Source organism: Crotalus tigris, unplaced genomic scaffold (assembly GCF_016545835.1).
Source record: "Crotalus tigris isolate CLP2741 ecotype Arizona unplaced genomic scaffold, ASM1654583v1 scf7180000023636.1099087, whole genome shotgun sequence".
NCBI lineage: Eukaryota > Metazoa > Chordata > Lepidosauria > Squamata > Viperidae > Crotalus > Crotalus tigris.
In genome coordinates this window covers 776,390-800,276 of record NW_024100093.1, presented here as the reverse complement: position 1 = coordinate 800,276, position 23,887 = coordinate 776,390, and the positions used below count along the sequence as shown (strand labels likewise).

General features: G+C 36.8%; 1 protein-coding gene across 2 annotated transcripts in view; it reads left to right on the top strand.

Moving 5' to 3' along the window:
• LRRC1 (leucine rich repeat containing 1) overlaps positions 1 to 23,887 on the top strand; it is a 93,402-nt gene that overhangs the window by 12,288 nt on the left and 57,227 nt on the right. Inside the window, exons 2-4 of one of the 2 annotated variants that reach the window (XM_039320357.1) lie at positions 10,938 to 11,060; positions 12,742 to 12,859; positions 21,491 to 21,569. In XM_039320357.1, coding sequence (XP_039176291.1) covers positions 12,826 to 12,859; positions 21,491 to 21,569 — 113 coding nt within the window. In that variant the 5' untranslated portion in view covers positions 10,938 to 11,060; positions 12,742 to 12,825. The remainder of the gene's footprint in view (positions 1 to 10,937; positions 11,061 to 12,741; positions 12,860 to 21,490; positions 21,570 to 23,887) is intronic. The other variant, XM_039320356.1, reaches the window with a different exon arrangement.

The following is a 23,887-nucleotide window of genomic DNA, read 5'->3' as shown; positions in this document are numbered from 1 at the left end:
GTAATGGGTTTATATAATCCCTTGGAACATTGCCTAAGGAAAGAGCCAGTCATGGCTCTTTTGAAAGTTGGCATGGTCAGGGCTGTGTGGATCTCAGAGCAAATGTTCCAAAAGGTATATGCTATAGCAGAAAAGGTATATCTTCTGGATCCTGTAAGAGGACACTATTTAATAGTTGGGATCTAAAGCATGCCAAACTCTTTTGGAACTTTTTAATGGAAAGATACAAAGATGATAGACAGCCTTGTAAATATCTAAATCCTATGTCATATATGGCCTTATAGAGGATGGCCAGCACCTTGATTTGCATCCATAAGTCAAGGTTGTAGCTCCTGTAGCAGAGGGTTTAAATGGGTGCACTGAGGTATGCCCATTACTTCTCATTCTGCTGTATTCTGGGCCAGCTGTAGCTTCTGATTGGTCTTTAAGGGCAATCATATAAAGCACATTATGGTAGCCCATACATCAAGTAACCAAGACATGAGTGACTATAAGTAGGGCATCTCAATCCAGGAAAGGGTGCAACTGCCACACAACATGAATCGGCACAGTGGCTTTCTACCAGTTCTTGAGTGAGTCCAGAAAAAAACCCAAGTTGTATACCAGTTCAATCTAGGGAACTGATATCCCCTCAAGAACTAAAGTTAAAAAATTTCTGGGATTGGTGGTCCATGAAAACTAGCCACTTGGTCGCTTCCAACCTCCAATAGACTTCAGGCACTGAAATAACACTATAGATACATTGCTTGTTCAGCCCAGGAGTGAGATATATAAGTGCATCATCAGCATGACCTATGTGGTTGGATGACCTTACCTAGTGATTTAATGTAGATATTACATAGGAGAGGTGACAATGTCAAGTCTTGAGGGACTCTCAGAGAACCAGGATTTGGCCTTCCCCTGCCCTATGAAAACTGATGGAAAGTAATCATGGAGACGAAAGGAGAACCACAGCAACACTATGCCACCCCCACCAATCACCATACATTTAAAAGAATACCATAATTGTTGATATCAAACACAACTAAGAGACCAATGTGAATCATGCACATTGAAAGGCTAGTCTACATGTAGGAATCCCTTTAAATTGCCATGTATGGCAGCTATTATAAGCTGTTATATAAGAGTATATAGCTACCGTATTAGGCAAGATCCCTTGATGTATTATAGAAGTTCTTATAGTATTTTCAAATTATGTAGGCAATGTTTGTTTCATGTCAATATAAAATACTTTCAGCACTTCTTTTGTCATTGAGGACATTGGTTTATGAAGTGGTTTCATATAGATCTGATTTATACATCATGCTGGGAAATGATTCATTAAATAAACCACAATGAAATGGTTTCACACAGCATGCTAAGTCAAAGCTAAACAAATGAGATTTACTTGCTGTAAAGTGTGAGTACAGTCACCTTTACTATAGAGTAAGAGTTGTAGCGAGGAGCAGTATGAAAAAGATAAAAGAAATATGCTGAGTGGTTTTGGAATGGCCCACCTTGGTATGTTTAAACCTAAGAATTGGTTTCATATTTCTGAGTCATGGTTTAGCCATGATTTGTTGAATCACATTACTGTTTCATTTTATCAGCTTATTTATTTGTTTAGATTTTAAAATATTTTTTGTTATCCTGCCTTCATTACTTTATAAATAACTCAGAGTGATGAAAGTACCTAATACTACTTCCTTCTGTTTCCCCCAGAGCAACAACTCTGTGAAGTGAGGAGCTGAGAGAGAGTGACTGGCTCAAAGACACCCAGCTGACTTTCATGCCTAAGATGGGACATGAACTCCCACTCTCCCAGTTTCTAGCTTGATGTGTTTACCACACCAAACTGGTACAGTGTGTAAATCCAGCTTAATAATTGGAAAATGTGAAGGAAGAAGGGATTCTTCCTTTTATTTTTCCCCAAAGAGGCACTACATTATAAGCTTTCCCATTAGCTTATGTCAATCTAAGCTTTTTTGTTTTTGTTTTTTAAAGGCTTTGAACTGATTATCTTGGAATGTTGCAGTAATGACAGGGTGAAAATCTTAGTGTTCTTTGTTTGAGTGGAAAAAGTTGGTAAATCATTTTTTTTGTTACTATGTGTGCTAAACGATAAGTTGATTTGACCTTGTGAACTCACTCTGAGTAAATGTAGCAGCATTGCTGCACTGGCTACTTGGATGTGGATGGAAAAACTCTGCTGTAATATTTTGCTTAGTTCTATAAAGAGTTGGCTGGCTCCAAAATCAGTTATTTTTTTTTTAGCTTTGTGTTTGGATTCACCATGCTGGTTGGCTCCCAATTAAATGAAAGAAGAAAAAAGGGCTATTTCTATTTTCGACTGACATAAAAAGAACATCTCAAAAACTATCCCTAACAATACAAGGTGTTAGAGCTTTTTTATTCTCTGTATTCAGCTGTTGGGTTAGAATTCATCAGCTCATTGAACAGAAATAACCCCTAAGGTAAGTTAGATCTGGGACCTGCTTTTGCCTCATAAACAAAGTTGACGCTTTTAGTACATATGTGTGATGGAAATATATTTCCCTTTTTAATATGGACTAGCTCCAGCTTTATCTTTCTTACCTTATTAAGAATATGTCTACAGTTCCAAGTTACTGATTTGTTTTTCAAAGTCCTTTTTCTATTCAGTTCTCTGTTAAAATTTATTTGGCAATTGTTTGCTTACTTCAAATCTCTGCAAACAGTCTAAATTAGAAAATAGTATCCTATTTAGCTTTAACACAGATTGCAAAATTAGTCCGTCCTGGCTTAAGGAAAGATGGTTTTTGTGGTTTTATCATTTGTTCTTAAATATGTAAGGCACCATATCACATGAGAAAGGAAATGACTGCAAAATCTTGGGCTGCAGTTTTTATGTAAACACAGTAGGGAGTAAATTCCAATAACATTTGCAGTAAATGAATAGTGTTTCATATAAACCCTCCTATAGTATTATGGTTGTAAGGCATGGTTATGGTTCAGCCTACCTAAATCCAGTCAAGTGTTAATTTGTTAACAGTGGCTTACAGTTAGTGGTTGACCTATGATCACAGTTGGCACTGGAATTTCCATCAGTAAAGAAGGCAGTCGTTAAATGAGTCATCACATGACCGTGCCTGCTTTTACAACCTTTTTTGTTGCGGTTGTGAAGCAAATCCAGCTTCCCCCCCCCATTGACTTTGCTTGTCAGAAGCTGGCTGGGAAGGTCACAAATGGTAGTCACATGACCCAGGGGAATCCTGGGACTGTAGTAAATGCACAATGGTTATCAAGCGCCTCAATCTTGTGACTGCGGGGACCCTGCAATTGCCATAAGGGCTGGGGAATAGTCATAAGTCACTTTTTTTCCAGCACCATTGTAATTTTGAAAAGTTGCTAAATGAATGGTCATAAGTTGAGGGCTATGTGTAGTGTCATATGTAAATCTACAGTATTTCTCAGTGGATAAGAACAGCTTCTCTTGGTAAACTGCTCTGTTTCCTTTCTATTCTCTATACATCGAAAAATTATTCTGTAAAATTGACAGATCTTCTGGAGCAGATTTTAGGTGACACTAGATTCCACCTTGTGAGTTTTAGTTTTGTGTGTAAAATATAGTTGGACAGTTTAACTCATGTGCTAAGTTATTGACAGTAGGACTACAGTGTTTGCAGTGATCACTTAATTTAATCAATTTTTTTTAAAAAAAGTTCTAATTAATTTGAATGAGTTTTCCAATTAGTTTATTTACAACTGTGTCTTTTATAAAAGCTGTAAATACATCCAGCATTTTAAAACCTTTCCCATACTCTCACACAGGAGAAACACCTCTTTTGTGTTCAAATACATAGCATCATTATTTCTGCTTGAAAAATACGGTGCTCCAGTTATTTTTGATCAAATAACCTAAAAAATTCATATTATGTATTTCTCTAAGTGGCTTGTATCTCTTTTTAACAGTAGTTTACATCTGAAAATCTATTTGGATGACTGAACAAACAACATTTTACGTCCCAACTGATTGCTCAAAAAATTGACTACATGTTCCATAGAGCTGTAAGGAAGCCTCAAATGCGTAATTTGTAGATGCTGAAGCTGAGTAAAATGTAGCAGTACAGAACCCTTGGAGAATGACCTGTTCTAGGGAACAACCTGGGAATTCTTTAGGTTTGGACGAGAATATCTACTTCTTGGTAGAGCTATGCATGGGATTTGGAAGCAAGGGAGGGAATATTCCTAAAAGAAGTTCTAGATATTTAATAAAATCTTGATCATTTGGATGTAGATTTATTGTATGCTGCCTAGCGTCACTTTCTGTGTGATGGGCGGCCATATAAATTTGATAAACAAACAAACAAATAATATTCATTTTATTTGTGTGTGTAAAAGAATCTCCACAATAAAACTACTGTTTGATCAAATTTTGTGAATGTAAAAGCTTATTTGAGAGAGAGCTTCTTCTATCTCACAATGGTTTTTTTGTTAGATTCCAGAAAATTTATATGCTGGAGTAATTTTGGAAATAGTCAATTTATAAGTACCTCTTGCAAAAGCATCAGGGTGAGATGCCCAGTAGTTTGGACCATAGAAAAGAATATTTGTAACTCAGAGTTGAACTACAGTTTCCTAAGAGTACAAGCCCCACTCCCTTTTGGCACTGATGATGTTACCCAGTTGGGTAATGAAATGTCTGCAAGAAAACATCCGAGCTCAGAGAGCACCAAGGTCTCTAGTAGTTTGTTTCTACAGGAAATATATGGGATCTGGATCAAGAAAAGGCCTTTTTTTCATTCAGCTCTAGTGATAGAAATACAACTTTTACCTAATTTGCTATTCCAGAGCTTTTGTTAGATAGAGTGTTAATAGAATTTCTGTTTTTATGCTATCAAGGAAGACATTCCTTGTGGGAACATTCCATCAGTCTCAAGAAAGAAAGATTATTGAACCTTTTATTTCTTAGCTCCAGGGAAAGGAGGCTTTTCATACATTCCTTGACTTTTCCCATCCCTAAACAGAAAATAGTAAAAAAGAAGATTTCTGTTTATGCTGCAGTTATTCATTTTAAGGAAAACTACACTATACTAAAAAGTATAGACTTTTTTTTTCACAAACCTTTTCCTTGCATAGAAAAAGTTAATGTTTGAAATCAGTGTACTTTACTTTTAGTTTTATAACACAAAATAATAGATCTCTGAAGCACTTACGTATGAAAAAAATTCGTAAGTACTGAACACAAGTGTATTTCATGTCGAGTACTGCGGTAGATAGTTTTAGAATGGCTAAAATGTTAAACCGTTTTAGTTTTCTCTGCATTTGGGTGAGAGTTGATATGCAACTTTGGGGTCCTCCTGAACTCACTTGAAGAGCAGGGGGCAGCCGTGAGACATCTCCTGGTGTTCATGGTGCCTCATGCCTTAGACATCTCCGATTATTACAGCATGCTCTTTGTGGGGCAGTGTTCTTTGAAGAGATGCAGATGAAGCTGCAGATGGTCCAGAATGCAGCACCGTGAGGAATTTATGTCATTTCCTGTTGTGTTCATATAACACTGATGCTCTGCAAGCTGCACTAGCTCCCAGTAGGCATCCAGGAGTGGTTCAAGGGACTCGTGAGCTCTCATTGTCTCTGCTCATCCCACCAGCCCTAGCAGGGAGGCATATTCCAGGTCCTTTTCATCAGCTAGAGCCATCTTGAAGGACCCATGAATTGTGCCTTTTCTGTGGCAGCACCTGCCTTGTGCAACAGCATCCCTCCAGAAATCTAGATGGACTTGATTCTGTCAGCCTTTTGTAATGTTCTGAAGACTTGGCTATTTCCCTAGACATTTGGTCAAGGAGGTTAGGAAACAGTTTGGAGTTTATTATTTCAATCTTAGGTGCCCTAGTTACGTGGTTGTTATTATTTTGACTGCATGCACTGCCCAGAGTCACTGTTGTGAGATGGAAGGCTTTATAAATCATATTAATCAATTGAACTATTTTTTAGCCATATAATAACAATTGTCCTGTTCTTTATTGTTGATGCAAAGGAGTTTAGGCTCTAGCATCTAGCTGACTTTTGTTGATTCTGTTTTCAAGATAGGAATATTTGGAACTTCCTTCCTTCCTTCCTTCCTTCCTTCCTTCCTTCCTTCCTTCCTTCCTTCCTTCCTTCCTTCCTTCCTTCCTTCCTTCCTTCCCTTTAAACTTCTCTGAGAAATTCCTGTTTCATTGTTTTCTTGTCTTCACTCCTCGAGTAACAGTATTGTTTTGTTTATTTAGATATTATTATTTTTTTTATTAAAAAGTTTTATAAGTTTTACAAAAAGAACAAAACAATACAAAAACAAAAAACAACATATACAAAGAAAAAACTAAACATTACACAACAAAAACCCCCTTCCCCAACCCCCCCCAAACACCCCCCTTCCCCCCCCAGAGCTTCCCAGAGCAGAATATAGGCTTAATTAAAAAACAATTAAAAATTATGTTTATAAAAAAAGAAAATATAACATTAAAACATATATGTATATATATAAAAATGAAGATTATGAAAAGGCTATATAATATTTTTTTATATCCAGTTTAAATTGTATAAATTTTATCCACTTATCCCAAACAGCAAGAAATTTCTCTTGCGTTTGTTCCTTTAAAAAAGCTGAAATCTTTGCCATTTCCGCCAAATAAGACACTTTAAGAAACCATTCCTGCAGTGTAGGCAAAGATTCCTTCTTCCAATATTGTCCTACTAACAGCCTCGCAGCTGTAATCAAATTTAACATCAATATAACCTCCTTTGTATCACAATCAATAACTATACCCAACAAAAATAATTGCGGAGTAAATTTTACCCTCCTTCTAAAAATTCTCTGGATATTCCACCATATCTTAATGCAAAATGCTTTTATCTCTCTGCACGACCACCAAATGTGATAATAAGTTGCATCCATACAACCACATCTCCAACATTTAGGTTGTAAGTCAGGGTACATAAGAGACATTTTTTGTGGATCAAGGTGCCATCTATAAAACATTTTATAAAAATTCTCCCTTAAGTTCTGTGCTTGTGTAAATTTGACATTTCTGACCCAGATGATTTCCCAGGTGTCCAATGAAACTGGCTCACCAAAGTTCTGCGCCCATCTGATCATACAATCTTTAGATATTATTTTTGAGATTAGTCTAGACTCTAGAATATCTAGATAAAATCAACTAATTTTGGAAAGTAAAGAAAGTCAGATCTGATTTGTACTTTTATGGAAGATGATTGGGAAATATTAGGATTGCAGATTAGATGGAAAGTTTAAAAATTAGGAAGTAGGTCATAAGAAACTACTTTTGCATTTTTGTTAAGCAAACTGGAGGGTTGCAACTATGAAGTCACCAGGATCTGAGCTTTACTTGATGGAGGCTTAATCTGATTTTGTAGTTGGAAATTGCCTTTTTGGCTTAATTCTTGCCAAGATTTTTCTTTGAGCCTGTGTGTATATTTATATCTGAATTGTAGTATGCAGTGCTAATGCCTAAAGTGTTTGGATAATGAGCAGAGTTTTGGGCATTGGTTAGTGTAAAGTCTTAAATTACAGATTTTCCACAATTATATCTACAAAAATCTCATTTCATAACTATTCAATAATTCAGTTGTTTGAGTTTGCAGATCAGAGACAGGACCAACCCAAGATAAGAAATTTCCATCTTCCAAGACCTTCAGTTTTAGGGAATTGTGCTGATCAGTCTTCAGACATGCTGAGAATAATGTTGTGACTTGTCTGCATTTTGTGGTTTCAACCACTTGAGGTTAAAGAAACAAAAATAGTATAGGAACAAAGTTAAAGAAACAAAAAACATAGGAAATATTTATAAGAATTAAGGCTGTTTTTCCTACCTGAAGAACTATCAAGAGGAAGAGTTCACTATTGCTGTAATTTTATTTTGTGTAGCATTTGCATTGATGAATTTCTAACATATTATGAAATGTTCATTCAGTTACATAGAGTTGAAAATAGAGTAATAAGCCCCATGGACCTCCCTGATTTGCACAGCATCTCTGGTGCATACTTTCCCAACCCATGCAGCATCTTTCATGCATCCGCACAAACCATTCATGGCCTGCATCATCAAGCACCCCTTCATTCATTCTTCCACCTGGCAGTAGCCATTTACCTGCCAGCTGGCCTTGGACTTGCAACTTCCTACTGGCTTCCCAGCAGGAATAGGGAAGCTGGCAGGAATTTGAGGGAGGGAGGGAGGGAAGAAGGAGGGGAGGAAGGAAGGATTCTAATGCTCCCTGTCAGTTTCCCATAAGGAAACTCAATGGGGAAGCTGGTAGGAAATCAGAAGTCACTCCTGCTCCCACTGCTTCTTTTTGCTCACCAGTGGTCATTGTGTTTCTCTGTTCAGATGCAATCATCTAAAATGATGATCCAACAGGGCACGGCTTGATTAATTTCTGTTAAATGAATTAAATTAATCATTTAATTTTAAAAAGCTTGTCTTTTGCTATAACTGTTTCTCATTGCTGAGAACAGATTGAATAGAATAAGAGCCGTGGTAGTACAGCAGTTAGAATGCAGTAATGCAGGCTAACTCTGCCCACTCCCAGGAGTTCGGTCTTGACTGGTTCAACATTGACTCAGCCTTCCATCCTTCCGGGATCAGTAAAGTGAGGACCAAGATTGTTGGGGGCAATATAATACCACATGTTATAAACTTTATCTTCTTTATCTTCTTTCATGGATGTGTATGTGTTTCTATGTCTGATAATTATACCAATTTGATGTGCAACCCAAGACTGAAATTGTATTTTGTTGCAAATCATATCAGAGGCAGGAATTTATTGCATTTAAGGAGGGAAAAAGCACATATGAACTGAGGCTCCTGATTGCTTACTTATATGAAATCATAATCTGATGTCGGGTCTCATACTTGAGAATACAGATAGCAAATGATTGGCAGAATGTTTTTCTTGTCCTTATTAAGATTAGTAGTGACTTGTTCCTTTGGTTAGTACTAGAATTAAGTTTTGTTTGTACTGTAAGGATATATAATTGGTAACTTGAGTGTTTCTATCCTTCCCCTGTAGACTGATAGATGATTCAACTGTCAAGAGCTGTTTTTTCCCTTAATAATTATTGTCTTTTTTATTAATAGTTACACACTGATCTTTTTAACTCTCTAAAATTAAAGGTTGAGATATTATTTAAAGCAATATCTTGGAGTCAAAATTTGGTAATGCATTGTATTTGCTAAAATATACTGAATGGTATGAAGATCCTGAAATGTCTCTTTTAGCAAATGGGAAAAAAAATCCTATGATTAAGGAGATAACTGGTAGATGTAATAACAATACAGTTATAAGAGTTGAGAATGTCTCTTTTAAAAAATTTGCTGATTATTTTAAATGGTCTGTGTTGATTAAAACTTTGATTTTAAAAAATTGCAAATCGACTAAGGATTGAAATAAATTTGAAATAACATTTTGGAATTAATTGTAAAAATGCAAAAATGCTTTTGTTTTAATTTTTTTAAGCAAATATAATAAGAGAAGAATTGGACACTAGAAAGAGCTAAAAATTATAATAATGGAGCATAATCAAACTCAGTTACAGAATAAAGCAAAATATGTTTATATTGGACAAAGAAGAATATTCTTGAACAATAAACCCAGAAATTAATTTTAAGATTGTTTGTCTTATAGATGAACTGTTTAAAAGATGTTATGGAAGAGAAACAAGTTTTACCTGACAGTATTAAATTGATTTGAAAGTTTATTTAAAAATGAAGGGCCACAAGAATGACATGGAAAAAGGTGTTACACTGGATGTGCAAAAGTAGCTGTCTGACATCTTAATAATTAAAAGGATATACAAATAACAAACCAAGAGAGTAATCTGGAAAACATTTATATAGACACCCATCTTTTAACCTACTCTGGGTGCCTCCAAAGCAAAGTTGGGAAGTTCTAGAATATTATTTGAAGGAACTAAAAAAAACAAGTAGTAGAAGGAAGGAATATAAAGTTGCTTTATTTGATCAAGGTTAAAATACACATATTGTTATCATTGGTAACCCTTAATGGACTTTTGCTGACATCAGAACTAAAATGACAATGATTTGTTTATAGATAAGAGATGGGATAAGGGAAGAGGAGATCATTTATTGCAGGGTTTTCAACCTTTTCACCTATTGTACCACTTTTAGGGTATGGCAACATCCGAATACCACCAGTTGCCTACCAAGGCGTCAAAAACCTGATAAAGTACAGGTAGTCCTCGACTTACAATAGTTCGCTTAGTGACTGTTTGAAGTTACAATGGCACTGAAAAAAGTGCCCCCCAAGCCACAGCTGAGCAAGATACCTGCCCGCCCGCCCGGCCGTGCTGTTCCTTCTCTCCGAGGTTTTCATTGTTGTGAGCATTTCTGTTGAGGATTAGCAGCGGGGGGGGGGGAAGGGTAATTTGGTTTTTATTTCCCCCATCTGCTGGGTGGTTGCAGCAGGTTTTGGTCACTTCACATTACCCTAGGACACTGTGACCATAAATATGAATCAGTTGCCAAGCATCTGAATGTAAATCACAAGACCCTGGAGAGGCTGCAACATTCCAGCGCTTTTTCTGGGCTCAGCAGAAGTGCCAGGATCAGCGCCGAGCTCCAGCTGGAGCCCGGCACTGATTCTGGCACTTCCGCTGAGCCCTGACAGCCCTGCAGTTCCAGCCGTCTCTCGCTCAGGCTTGTGCGGTGCTGCCACCGGTTCAGCTCATCCCCCTCCCCTGCTACCACTTTTCTAGGATGGTCACGTACCACCTGCCAGGTGCCAATGTACCACTGGTTGAAAAGCCCTGATTTATTGCATTTTAAGAAAAGGTGATAAGTTACTAAAATTGCTTGTACTTGTAATGAAGGGGGAAGTCATTTCTTTATATATTTTCTTTTTTATTATATTTTTTCTATCTTTTTATTTTTTTCTATTTTTTCTTCTTTATGTCCCAGCTTGAAATAAAATTTGGGGACCTATCCACCATTATGTTATCTTTATCTCTCTAAGAGAGACATTCATAGAGAGACAAGAATTCGTCTTTTACGCAGAGGCAACATTGGATCTGCTGCTGGCAGGTACTATAATTTTAGTTGTAAACTCTTGATGAGCTTTAAGTTCGCAGATTGCTGGTTGCGCAGTAATGCTTTTCTTCATGCCCTTGGATAGTCTTAAAATCACGCTATGAGAGTCATAATTTTGTAGAAATACTAACAGATATAATTATGCTTCTATCTAAAAGTGTTCTTGAAGTTAGTGTGGTTTGTTTTTCATTAATAGAGAACTCAACTGGTCCCTGTTAGCATCCTGTACAAAAAATTATTTAAGACAAATGATGCATGAGAAAAATGACAAATAAAAGTCTATCATCTGGTTCTGTGATTCTTACGCTCTGTGTGATGAGTACCCTATTCATTGTGGGGAGATGAGCTCACATTTGTATTATTAAAGCTACATAGTGCTCCTTGTGTGGGCTGTAATAATTGAACAATGTACCATATAATTTCAAGCCTATAGGTGATGAAAGTAGGCCTGAATCACTTGTATAAAATCCAGAGATCAACTGTGCAATCTGTATCTTCGTTTGTGAGATGATATTCTCCATGTGCGTGCACACACCATACACACATAATACCTTATCTCAATGTTAGTCTAAATATGAATGTCCTAAAATGGTATAAGCGATGTAGACATGCTGAATTGGCTGTGGGAAGGCTCTAAGAAAGGCAGGATATAATACATTTACTTCTATGTCATTTTGCCAATTGTTTTTGGCAACCTGAGATAGCATAAGTGCCTCTTATTTTACTTAATGTATTTATTAAGTTGTAAGGTAGCTCAATAAAAAATATATTCTGGGCAGTATAAAGTATTAAAAAGAGATAAAGCCATTGGGTGATACAGAGAATCAAAATGGCCCCATTCTAGTGTCAGAGCCCTTCAAGAACTCCAGCAGGCTGCGGGAGAAAATTTTAAGAACTTTTTAAATTAAGGCAAGAATGGGAGACATGTGAGACTTCTGGGGGATGCCATTCCAAAGGAGAGGAATAGTAGTGGCAATATTTTTGGATCCCATTCGATGACACTGTCTTAATGATGGGACCAAAAACTGCTGACTTATCAGATGAAGCAGAACAAGCCGATAGGGAGATAGATGGATAAATGGCATGGGCCTTGAAGCAGAGTACACTTTTACCCATATTTAGACTGCTACCTAACTAACGTCTCTTTAGTTTTATTTTCTCACTTTCCCAAGCATTATTTCAATGCCAAATACGGTATTACCAACATTACCTTCCCTTTTAAACACATGCTGTAAGAAATTCATTGCATTATGGAGGTGGTCTTTAGTTATACTGAAGCTCATCTGTGAGAACATACGCATAGAGAGAGATGAAAATGAGTGATGATATGAATGCACATGTTGGCTAGGTCACATGGCAAAATTAAAATTGTTTTTTTTTTCCCTGGGGTCAATCAGATTTCACTGATATATGCGACTATACAAAAGATCATGGGATAATGATACCGAAGTAGAATCTATAATATTGCCTCACATTGCTCTTGGAATTAATTTGTTTCTTCTCAAGCTGAAACAGGGGCTGATTATGACAAATTCAAGTAACAGGATAATGCTAAATTTTCATCAGTGTTGGGCACTCTTCTTCGTCCTTATTAAAACTTCCTTCTTCGCACAAAGCTCCAAAATTACCTATTTTTTTGTGCATGTATTGAATGGAAAATTGTTTTCTTTTTCAGCCTTTTTTTCAACTTATAAAATTACGAAAACTTGGGCTTAGCGATAATGAAATCCAACGACTTCCGCCAGAGATAGCAAACTTCATGCAGCTGGTAGAACTTGATTTGTCTCGAAATGGTAAGCATGAATATATGCAAATCTGTATCAGGATTGTTTTACAGCATGGTTGAAAATGAGTCACCCTTAATTATTGCATTATAGAATTAGTTGGCAAATAGGTCAATGTATCTCTTCTTACTATTCATGACTGACTTGGAAAAACAAACTATTAATGCCCAAATGAAAAGCAAACTAATGAAGGACCTGGCTAACGTAATTAGGTCCCATGTTAGCTTGGCTTGAAATTTTCCATGTACATCCTTTTTCTGTTGGAATAGCTGTTAAGACTGGCCCAAGCCCTGCACTGTGACGGCCCTTTTTATACTGGCTTAACTGTGGCATGCAGAGTTTACCACCTAGCCACATTATTTGAGCAACAGCAGTTACTTTGCAGGACTGGATAAGCTTTTTATGTAGTACGTTCATCAAATGCCTGGATTCACACTTTGTATAATGGGATTTTTTTTAAAAAAGTTTTTTCTTGGTGTATGATATTAACAAGGTCGTTGTGGGGTTTTTTTTTTGAAGTGGGGGGCGAGTGTCTTGTTACAACTCAGGCACCTGTGAATTATTTAGTAAACACTGATAACCATATCGTATAAATCCAGTCATTGTCTAGATTTTGCATTATTTTGCGTATTATTGTATAAGAAAAGGGGAAAGCTTATTTTAATTGATTTTTATAGACACTAAGGCAGTGGTTCTCAACCTTTCTAATGCCGTGACCCCATAATACAGTTCCCCATGTTGTGGTGACCCCCAAGTGGGTGTGGCCACCAATAAGAGGGAGTAGGACAGCTAGGAAAAAGGGAAAAAAATGGCGGACTGCGTGGTTTGGCGACCCCTGTGAAATGGTCATTCGACCCCAAATGGGGTCCCGACCCACAGGTTGAGAACCACTGCACTAAGGGATAGGGGAACTCATAGTTTAAAAGGTTTTTTTTTAATTAAAGCTTGATATGAGGTTAAGAACCAACAAATGAAAAAAAAAATGGTGCTGAACATACCTTAATTCCAGAAGAGGTTAGTATTATTTTCATTGTCACATTTCCTCAGAGCATCAAGTCTAAGAATGTTGTGGATAGACTGTATAAACTGTATGCTTTTCATGAATACTTTTGAGAAAAAAATCGGCAGATAAATTTTGTTGGGATCATTTTAAAACATTCACAGTTGTTAAATATATTGCTGAGAATCATATAACCAAAAGCCTACCCAGATTTTATTTAAACCAGACTTCCCCTTTATATAGTATTTCCACATTAAAGGCTGATATCTTGTATATTTGGAGGGTGTTAGATTAGAAAACAATAATTTAAAGCAACAATAGAGGCAAGTATCCTTCTCCTGTTGTTTTTAATAACAATTGCAATCTACAAGCTAACGATTAGCATTTTATTTGATTTTGTCACAAGCATAAAGGTTATAAATGGAGGTCTATCTTTTGGAAATCCCTGAAGAGAAGAAACTGCTCTTTAAATTCTTTACTCTGGCCCATCATCTTTTTTTGTCTTGACAAGTACCCATCTAATTTTACATGCCTGTTTTTATTTTGTTTCAATGTTCTCCTTTGCGCTTTGAGTTCAGAAGTATTCATTTATCACTTGGGCAGACAATCTGTGGTCCTAGATCACATGTGCCTCTTATTGTCATTTATTTATTAGATTTCTTTCCCACCTTTTGTCCAGGAGCTCACAGAATTCTGTTCTCATGCACAATTCTGTCCATAGTAACAACCTCATGGGGCAGATGGGCTTGAATGTAACCGGCTGGCTTAAAGTCACACAAGGAATTTTCCTGGCAGAAGACAAACTTAAACCTGCATTCTTCCTAGTCCAATTTCGGGACTGCAGCCACTACATCTAACTGTCTTTCTTGGCTTAATTTGAAAAAGAAAATCCTCTGAATAACTTAATTCATTCAGAAATTTGATAAACATTAGCCCTTCTCCTGCAGCCAGATGTAAAGGGAAGAAGAAGAAGATGATGATAATAATAATAATAGTAAAGTTGGAAGGGACCTTGGAGGTCATCTAGTCCAACCCCCTGCTCAGGCAGGAAACCCTATATCATTTCGGACAAATGGCTGTCCAGTCTCTTCTTAAAAACTTCCAGTGTTGGAGCATTCACCGCTTCTGGAGGCAGGTTGTTCCACTGGTTAATTGTTCTAACTGTCAGGAAGTTTCTCCTTAGTTTTAGGTTGCTTCTCTCCTTGATTAGTTTCCTACCAGTTGCTTCTTGTCCTGCCTTCAGGCGCTTTGGAAATAGCTTGACTCCCTCTTCTTTGTGGCAGCCCCTGAGATATTGGAACACTGCTATCATGTCCCCCCTCATCCTTCTCTTCATTAAACTAGACATACCCAATTCCAGCAGCCGTTCCTTATATGCTTTAGCCTTCAGTCCCCTAATCATCTTTGTTGCTAGATAGAAGAGACAGTACAGTTAAAGGAAGAAGATTCTGAGAATTAGTTCTCCATCATTTGCTCATTTCAGCCCTGCCCAGAAAGTATCTGGGAACAATTAGAACCATGAGAAAAATGTCCATTTTTTAAAAGAAGTTGTCTTTCTTTGGCTAAGCATGAACAACCTTTACTATATTCATTGTATATGGATAGCTATTGCATTTCCTTTCATGAATCATCATGAAATATGTAGCCTTGATCTTTATAACTTATCTTACACTTTCTCTAATTCCTTTTCTTTTCAAGGGTCTAAATTTGGAAACTACCTGAACAAAATTCTGGGTTTATGATAGCTGGAAGTAGGTTTTGCTAGGTGTTGTAGATATAGTGATATGTGTATTCTAGTTACAATAAAATCATCCTGTTGGTGATCCTACTGACATTTTTTAAAAAGTTTTGTAGATATTTTACTGAAGAGACTAAAGGAGCACATTTTAAGAATTGTTGAGTAATGTGCTTGGTATTGAGCATTTGCTCCATCACTGGAGATTTTTAAGAAGAGATTGGACAACCATTTGTCTGAAATGGTATAGGGTTTCCTGCTTGAGCAGGGGGGTTTGACTAGAAGACCCCCAAGGTCCCTCCCAACTCTATTATTCTGCTATAATTGTTTTTTTTTTTCTGCTGTAAGCCTTTTCTATTTTAGACATTTTTAAGTGTGGCCACAGAGCAATATTTTAATTTTCAGCTATATTATTATGAGCTTCTTTGTGTATTGCTTGCTGTCTTGTACTTATAATTGCACTAATAAGTTTCTCAACAAATTAGTTTCACAACTAAAATACAGTCAGGGTTCACAGATTTATTTTTTAGTATAAATGTTGGAAATATCAAAGTGATATTTCTTAGGAACTTTCTTTACTTCCAAGTTATTTGTATATAATTAAAATTACTTCTTCATTTACAGGTATTACAGGTAGCATAATTAAGGGTGTGGTACTTAAACCAGGATATTTCTTAATATTAAAGAGAATATGTAGATGTAGATATAAATCTACATATACATACAAGCATATTCATTTTGAAAACAATCAAAGTATTAATTAAATATTCTGCGCGAAATACCATGAAGCATAAAAGTACATAGTACTTTTTAATAGCGGATATTAGTTACTAATAGTTCTTCAAGCTTGTACCAAAAAATAATTGTATATTCTACCCAGTTTGATTTCATACTTTGTGAATCTGTTACACATTTGCACTGCCAAATGTAGATTTTCTTTTAAAAAAGTACTTACAGACAAGTACTGCTTCCTTCTGAAACTAGTCCTGTTTTCATCCTTAAAAGCTGACTATTTCACATGGTGTAGCAAGGAGAATCCTTCAAAATTAGAAATGTTAATTTGATCCAGATTAATTTTAACAAAAATATGGATTTGAGAAGTGAGAGAATCTCAGAGAGAATCACATTGCCCCGAGTGTGAGACTGAAGAAAGCAGAAAAGATGTCAGAGTTTAGAACAAGCATTAACCTTTAGTTTTTAATATGACAGTCTAAAGATGGAATGATGCCTATTGGAATGTTTACTTAAAATATCCTGTGAGGTTAAAGGAGAAGTATTAGTTTGGATACCATAATGAATTGACAAGGACTTCTCTAGCTCATTGATCTTCTGATTGTTCCCAATTAAGTTGCAGGATGCTGACTTGACAATACCTGCAGAATTTTTCTTTTTATTTTCTTTACATTGTATTACAATTCTTCCATGTCTGGAGGCTGGAAAGAGGAATCAAGCCTAAATCATCCATACAGTGGTCTGGTTTAGATAATACTAGAAAACACAGGTCCCGTTGATTCATCTTTCCTTTCCTTCCACCCTTCTTACTTTTCTTTTCTCCCTTCATTCCTTCCTCACAGCTATACTCTTTCCTTCTCTGCCTCTCCCTCCCTCCCCTTCCTCAAATTCCTGTTGGTTTCCCCATTTACTTTGCTTGTCGGAAACTTGCAGGGAGAAAGTTAATGGGGAAGACAGCAGGAAGTTGCAAATCTAAGGCCAGCAGGCAGGTAAGTACTGCTGCCAAGTTGGAGGAGAGAGTAAAGGATTATGAGATTGGCTGGGAAACATTAAAGTTGAAGATCACACAACCACAGTAATAGCACAGCAGCAGCCAGTAACATGGAAGCAACCACAACATCCCCAAATTTCATTCTCTCAGGAATCACGGATCCTGGATTTTGGACACATTCTGTAAGTTAGTCCATTTGAAGTATCTTGGTTCAAAAATAGTTGCCCTATGGTGCACTGTTTTGCCCAGTTAAAGATCATGGCACCAAGGCTTTTAGTGGTATTTAGTGGTATATAGTTGTCAGACCTTGTTTTCATTGGGTTAACCAAGCAAAACATGTCACACTGCTTTTCTTTAAGTACAGATTAACACACGACTTAGTTCTAGTTCAGACATTATACCAAATCTAATCATAACAGCTTTGTGTGTTGTACAAATCAGATATTACTTTGAATAATACAAGTCTGGAAAAAATCCAGAATCTCTATTGCCATTATTTAAATCTATAATGGTTAGAAATCTGGGAAGAGAATCAGATGTCCACATTAGGCTCCACCTAGTGGCATTTAAGTTAGGTTCATAAGTGTGGTTGTTGTTCCAAGGATGAACTGTTATATGTTTGACAATATAGAGATCCATCTGTACTTAAACTTGTCTCCATCTGCAAGGCAAACATATATATTCCTTGGAAGATGGAGATGTTTAGAGTGTTTGACTGTTTATATTTATGTTATATTATGTTATGTTATGTTACATTCCGTTCCATTCCCTTATGTTGTTACATTACGATACGTTACGTTATGTTACGTTACAAACTAGGAGTAATTAAAGTTTATATATTAAAATAAATATATCTGAACGTCTTAGAGCTGTCCTAATAAAGCTGTTGTGGTTAGAAGGATACTAAAATATTTCTTGCAGCCACTATGGCTTAATTGGCCTTTTCTACATTCTAAACTAGTTTTGCATAATTTCATAAGAGACTGCTACTTCTTTTCAAGAAACACTATCTTTGTTGATAATAGCTGAGCATGGGGAATTTTTCTTCCCTTCCTTCTTTTTCCTGTTCCCATTCTCTGCTTTCATTGCTTAGAGTGGTAAAGAATGCAATAATCCCTGGTGAGCCATTGTGCAATTTTATTTTACAAGTTATCTAAAGCTTTAAGTATAAATTTATACTGGGGTTAAATCTATTTGGAAAAAAAAAGAAATTTGCATCTGGGTACGGTGGGGTTTAGGTTTTGCTTATAGAAACTACAGGAAGTCAAGAAAGGGTGCTGGATAAGGCACATGTTCTTCCCTACCTTGGTTCAGATAACAGGTCTTTCCCTTGCCAGGTTCATTTTTGTGGGATTTTAGTGAGGCAGTGTGAAGTAGTAATGTCAGACTGTCCTCTTAGTAGGCTCCCATCCTGTACTGTAGTAGGTTTTCAGCTGTGACTGCAATGCACAATTTAGCTGTGATTCTCCCAGAATTAAGTGTATTCTTCCTGGAGAGAAACACGTGTCCTCGTATTTATAATCCTACTTGCATGGCTTTTTTCACATTAGCCATGCTAACTTTTCACTTGACAGAATGCCTGTTTCCATTATCCTGCGTCATAGAGCTTATGCTTTATAGCCTTAAGGTTTAGCAGTGCCAGGGTATCCACTGCCAAAGCATCTGGTCAGTCACATGTATAAATAAGAGCATTCTGTGGTACGTAAGACAGAAAGGGTCCTGCACATTCAAGAGAATTGAATCGATTAACTACCACCATTCTTTGACCTGGTTAGCTGGAGCACAGAATTTTATAAGCAGGTCACACATCTATTTGACCCATACTGAATAGGATTTTCCCCCTATTACTCTAGTTAACACCCCCCCACACACACAACTATTGGCTTTTGGAAGAATTTGCCAAATCCTGATACATTTACTTCCCTTAAAATTATAGTTGTTAACTAAGAATAACGTGTTAAAAATTCTTGTTAGGACATGTTGACAGTGTTCAGAATCTATTTGTTCTCTGGGAGTGAAAATTGTAAATACAAATGAAAAGTTTTAAATTTATTTATTTTATTTCTTTATTAGATTTATATCAGAAAACCTAAAGATGGCTTATAGTTTAATTGTTTTTTTAAAATAAAAATAAGCAATCAGGATGCAAATGATATAAAATGAAGCTATGCTATGGGGCATTTCTTTCTTTGTGAACACAATATAAACCCTGATTTCTTTGACGCAGTGCCAATAATAGGTTGAGTTACTATAGAGTTGATATAGATGATCAAATTAATACATATGAAATTCTTGAAATATTTTAGACCTATATAAAAGCTGATTTTTTTTCTTAATACCACTTGTATGTGCTGACTGTGACTAGGTCCATACCATGTGTAACAAGCCACTCATGATTTAAGATGCTGCACACACCCACTCAGTTCATTCAATAAATCATGATTAAACAAACCTAAGGTTAATGTGACGTGTGAATCAGGCCTATAACTAATGTAAAACAAATAAGCTATGTTCCTCTACGACTGATGTATGGAATTCTGACTACTCATATATTAAACCTGATACAGCTAGTCTTTGGCTTACAACGGGTAATTGTTCGAAGTTAATCTATACAACTCAGATTCATAGTTCTGACAATTGGACCCCTTCCATGATCCCCTGAACATAATTTGGACACTCAGCAACACAGCCACATTTACAGCTGTTTGCAGTGTCCCACAGTCATGTGACCATGTTTTACAATGGTTTTGCAAAAACTGGCACTTTTGTGTTTTGGCAAAACTATTCCATAGCAAACCATTGGTTCACTTAACGACCATGGGGGCTGCTTAATGACCACAGGTAGCTTAACGACACCACAAAGATCATATGACCGACCTGTTTTGTGACCACTATGAAATACGAATGTAATGGGCAACTCCATTATGGTTGTATGTCAACCTGTACTGCTGAATCCTAAACAGAATAGTATGCTTTCTTTTTTTGTTAAAGTTTGATATCCATTTATCAAGTCTATTCCATCTCTTTCTTCTAGATGCTATTGTGTAAAAATCATGATTAATTTGTCATTATTAAAACAAATTTATTATTACAATTAAAGAACAGCGTATTCAAGAAGATAAAACCAGAAAGGTAAAATTAATGAAATAGAATTAATACAAGACTGGCAATTTAATCCTGTTTGCCCTAGTTGTTGCTATGATTTCACTGCAGTCTCATAGAATTTGGCTACTCTGTGGGTGAAAGTAAGGTTGGAGTCCAAAATAAGATGGTTCATATAATGTTGTTCTCTCCTTTCTGGAGATGTTGCAGCAGGGGTAGTATGTAATTTTGGTCCAGATTCCTATACAGTTGCAGTGAAACAATAAATGTTAGATATTTTCTATTTCCTCAGACTCACATGGGTGGGTTCTGTTCAGTGGCCCCCAACCTTTTGGGCACCAGGGACCAGTTTCATGGAGAGAGGTTTTTCCGGAGACCGGAGGGGACGTGGTTTCATGTGCTGCCTGCATCCCGCAGATGTGGCTTCACTGTTTGAGTGGCCCTGGTTTCTGGCATGCTGCAGACCAATGCTAGTCCAGAGATTAGGGGTTGGGGACCTCTGTGTTAGTGACCTTTTGATGAATCTGTCCTGCAGATGTAAGTCTATTACTGGCTTCAAAAAAGTCCTTATTCAGCCTGGGAAAAATTAATACCTGTAGGTAGTTTGTAGTTTGACAAATGCTTTTTGGTATTAGCATTCTGCTCTTACAGGAAATACCTTAATTTGGTATTTAGTATCACTCAGCTATTTTGAGGGACTGCCTTTTTTCCCTGGTCATAAGCAAAAGAGAGAAATAGATCTATGGCAAGCCTGGACCATCTCAATCGCTAATTCATTATTAACCCCACCGTGATATGTAATCATGTTTCAGAATCAGTGGAACCAGGCCATTAAGGAAAGAGAATTGCTAACATCTGCTAACATCGGATGTTCTTGCTTGACAGTTGTCTTCAACCGATATATAGTATAAATACTAACAACCTTGCTATTACTTCTACTTTGGGATGCTGGTCTTGAGCTTAAGCATTGCAATACGGACTCTCTTTGGATCCGCAAGTATGGACCTTAAACATTTGATTTTCTGATTGCAGGAGATAATATTAGTCAGATAATTAATATCTGATTTTTCTCTCCTACAGATATTCCTGAAATCCCTGAAAGCATCTCATTTTGCAAATCATTACAGGTAGCAGACTTCAGTGGAAATCCTCTTACTAGGTAATCTTCATAATTTATGAAACTATGAATCCTTTCCAAACTTTTTAAAAGTGTAAAACTGTCTTTTTCGGTTTTATATATCTTCTTCAAATAATAGATTTGATTCCACTAAAGAAAAATTGTTTTTTATAGATAAATGAAATTGCCATTGCCCCAGGAAGAATGTAATGGTATTCAGACTTGTTAAAAAATTGTGATGGTACTAAACTCACCAACAAAAGGAAAACATTAATTGATGAATCAATATAACCTCAACATTGATAAGTATAGGGGAAAGCTTCACGCTACACAGACCTGAGGACATCTAAGATTTAAAAACAGACACCTGCAATCTGCAGTAGCTGGCTGGAATGCACTAATGATATAGAATCCATAAAAATTCTTAGGCAGCTTTAGATGTTGTAGGGATGTCTCAGGATTATTATTTACTAATTTATTAGCACATGTATATAATGGTAGTTCTGAGGGATACTTTTGAGCGAAAGATAGTAAGATGTCTCAGTGTTCAATTATTGGTTTGATCATGCAGTTTCCAGAAAACAAAAACAAAAAAACCCCAACCCCGTATGAAATGTTATTTTTCTGCTGAGAATGGATTTGAGGGATGTCTATTTGTCCTGGAGAACAAACTACAGAAAGAAAATTGGCTGGCAGATGCTACTGATTCTCTGGTGATTCAATGTGGTGCTTCATTGCCTCCCACTCATTAAAAGTTCTCCTCTGATTGAGACAAATGGTGTAGCTCAGACAAGTTAGAATTTTTCCTGTTCAATCCATCTTACCAACAGCTAATTGCTTCCTATTAAGTATCAAGAACAGGAGTGATAAATTAGCTCCATGGAGACAATATCTCATGTGGTAGGAAAGCAGTTGCAGTTCATTATTTCATAAGAAGTTAATAGCCAATGCAAACAACCTGTGACCACCAATCCATTCTTTTTTTCATGGTCCCTGAACCCCTCTCTGATCACACTGTCAGTTTCAGGGTATACGTACCAAAAGCCCATTTCCAATTGTAGTGGAGCACTCACTAAAATAGTTATGTGCCTTTGAAAATAGGTTTGGCACACTTAAACCAAAGTTCTGTCCCTGAGAACTTTAATAAAAATGTTTTTAATGCCTGAGGTGGCTCAGTGCATTTTGCATAATTGCCCAATCTATTTGGTTTACTTTTCTCTCTGCCACCTTTAATTGCAAACCCTGGTCATGAAATGGTTGTCCATCCTTGTTCTGAAAGCTGGTATTTAATATGCAGGAGTCCCAGCTTTAAAATGAGCTCTTACATAAGGCGGTCAGTGACATCACATGAAAGACCAATAAATGTTTAATGTTTGACTTTGGCTAGTCTGTTGGGATTCATTGGCATAGCTTTGCTGTATTTCAGTGAAGTAGTGATTTACTTTAAAAAAATAATTTGTTCTTTGTAGTTCCTTACCAACCTTTATTACATGGGTGTAGGAGATAATATCTGTCAGATGCAAAGCACCAGAAATGAGACCAGGAATTGATCAGAGTAATATGTTTAATGGCTACTTGTCTATTGACAGGAATCTCACTAGATTGATGCAAGCACTGCAGAAATTACTAGATAAATACAGCAAGGCTATAGGGCAGATCACCTTTCAGCCACTTCCTCCCCATCAGCAATTCAAGGCTAGCTAATCTTTCTCAAGCACTGGAGATGGAGAATCCACCAGTGGGTTTAGACTGTGTTCCTGCCCAATCAGATCAAGTCAGCCAAAGTTGCCACGCCTCTCCTGGGCTAGAGGATCCCAGTCTTGACTTGATCTTGCCCATGGACAGATGTGCAAGTTTGGCTCTTAGGCAGGTATAGTTTCCATTGGTGGATTTTCCATACTTTTTGTCTTTAAACAGTTTCTGATCAGTGCTGGGCTCAGCATTGGGTTTGGATTACTGTTTATTTCCACCCCCCCTCCCATCTTAGCTTCAAAGTGAGGCTTAGTACAGTCTCTCTTTTTTGCGTTTGCTTGTCTTTCGGTTTCCTCCCTAGCCTTCTTAATTGGATTTCTTCTAAGTTCAGTACCTTTTCTCACTGCTTCAAGCAATAATAGTTACTTTCTTTACTTTAATTTGCTTGCCTTCCCTTGTTGGAATTTGCAATAGCAGTTCCAAGGCTTTTTCATGCATGATTCAACGGAGGGGGGGGGGGGTGGAAGTTCTAATCAGTCAGGGAGGCTTCCCTGAAGATTGGTTTCCCTTTCTTTTTTGTGTGTGAGTAGGCCCAAGGACGGCAATTAGTCTCAGTGATGCATTTTTCAACAGCTGTTTCTTTGTTTTCTGGGGCTGCATTTGGAGCT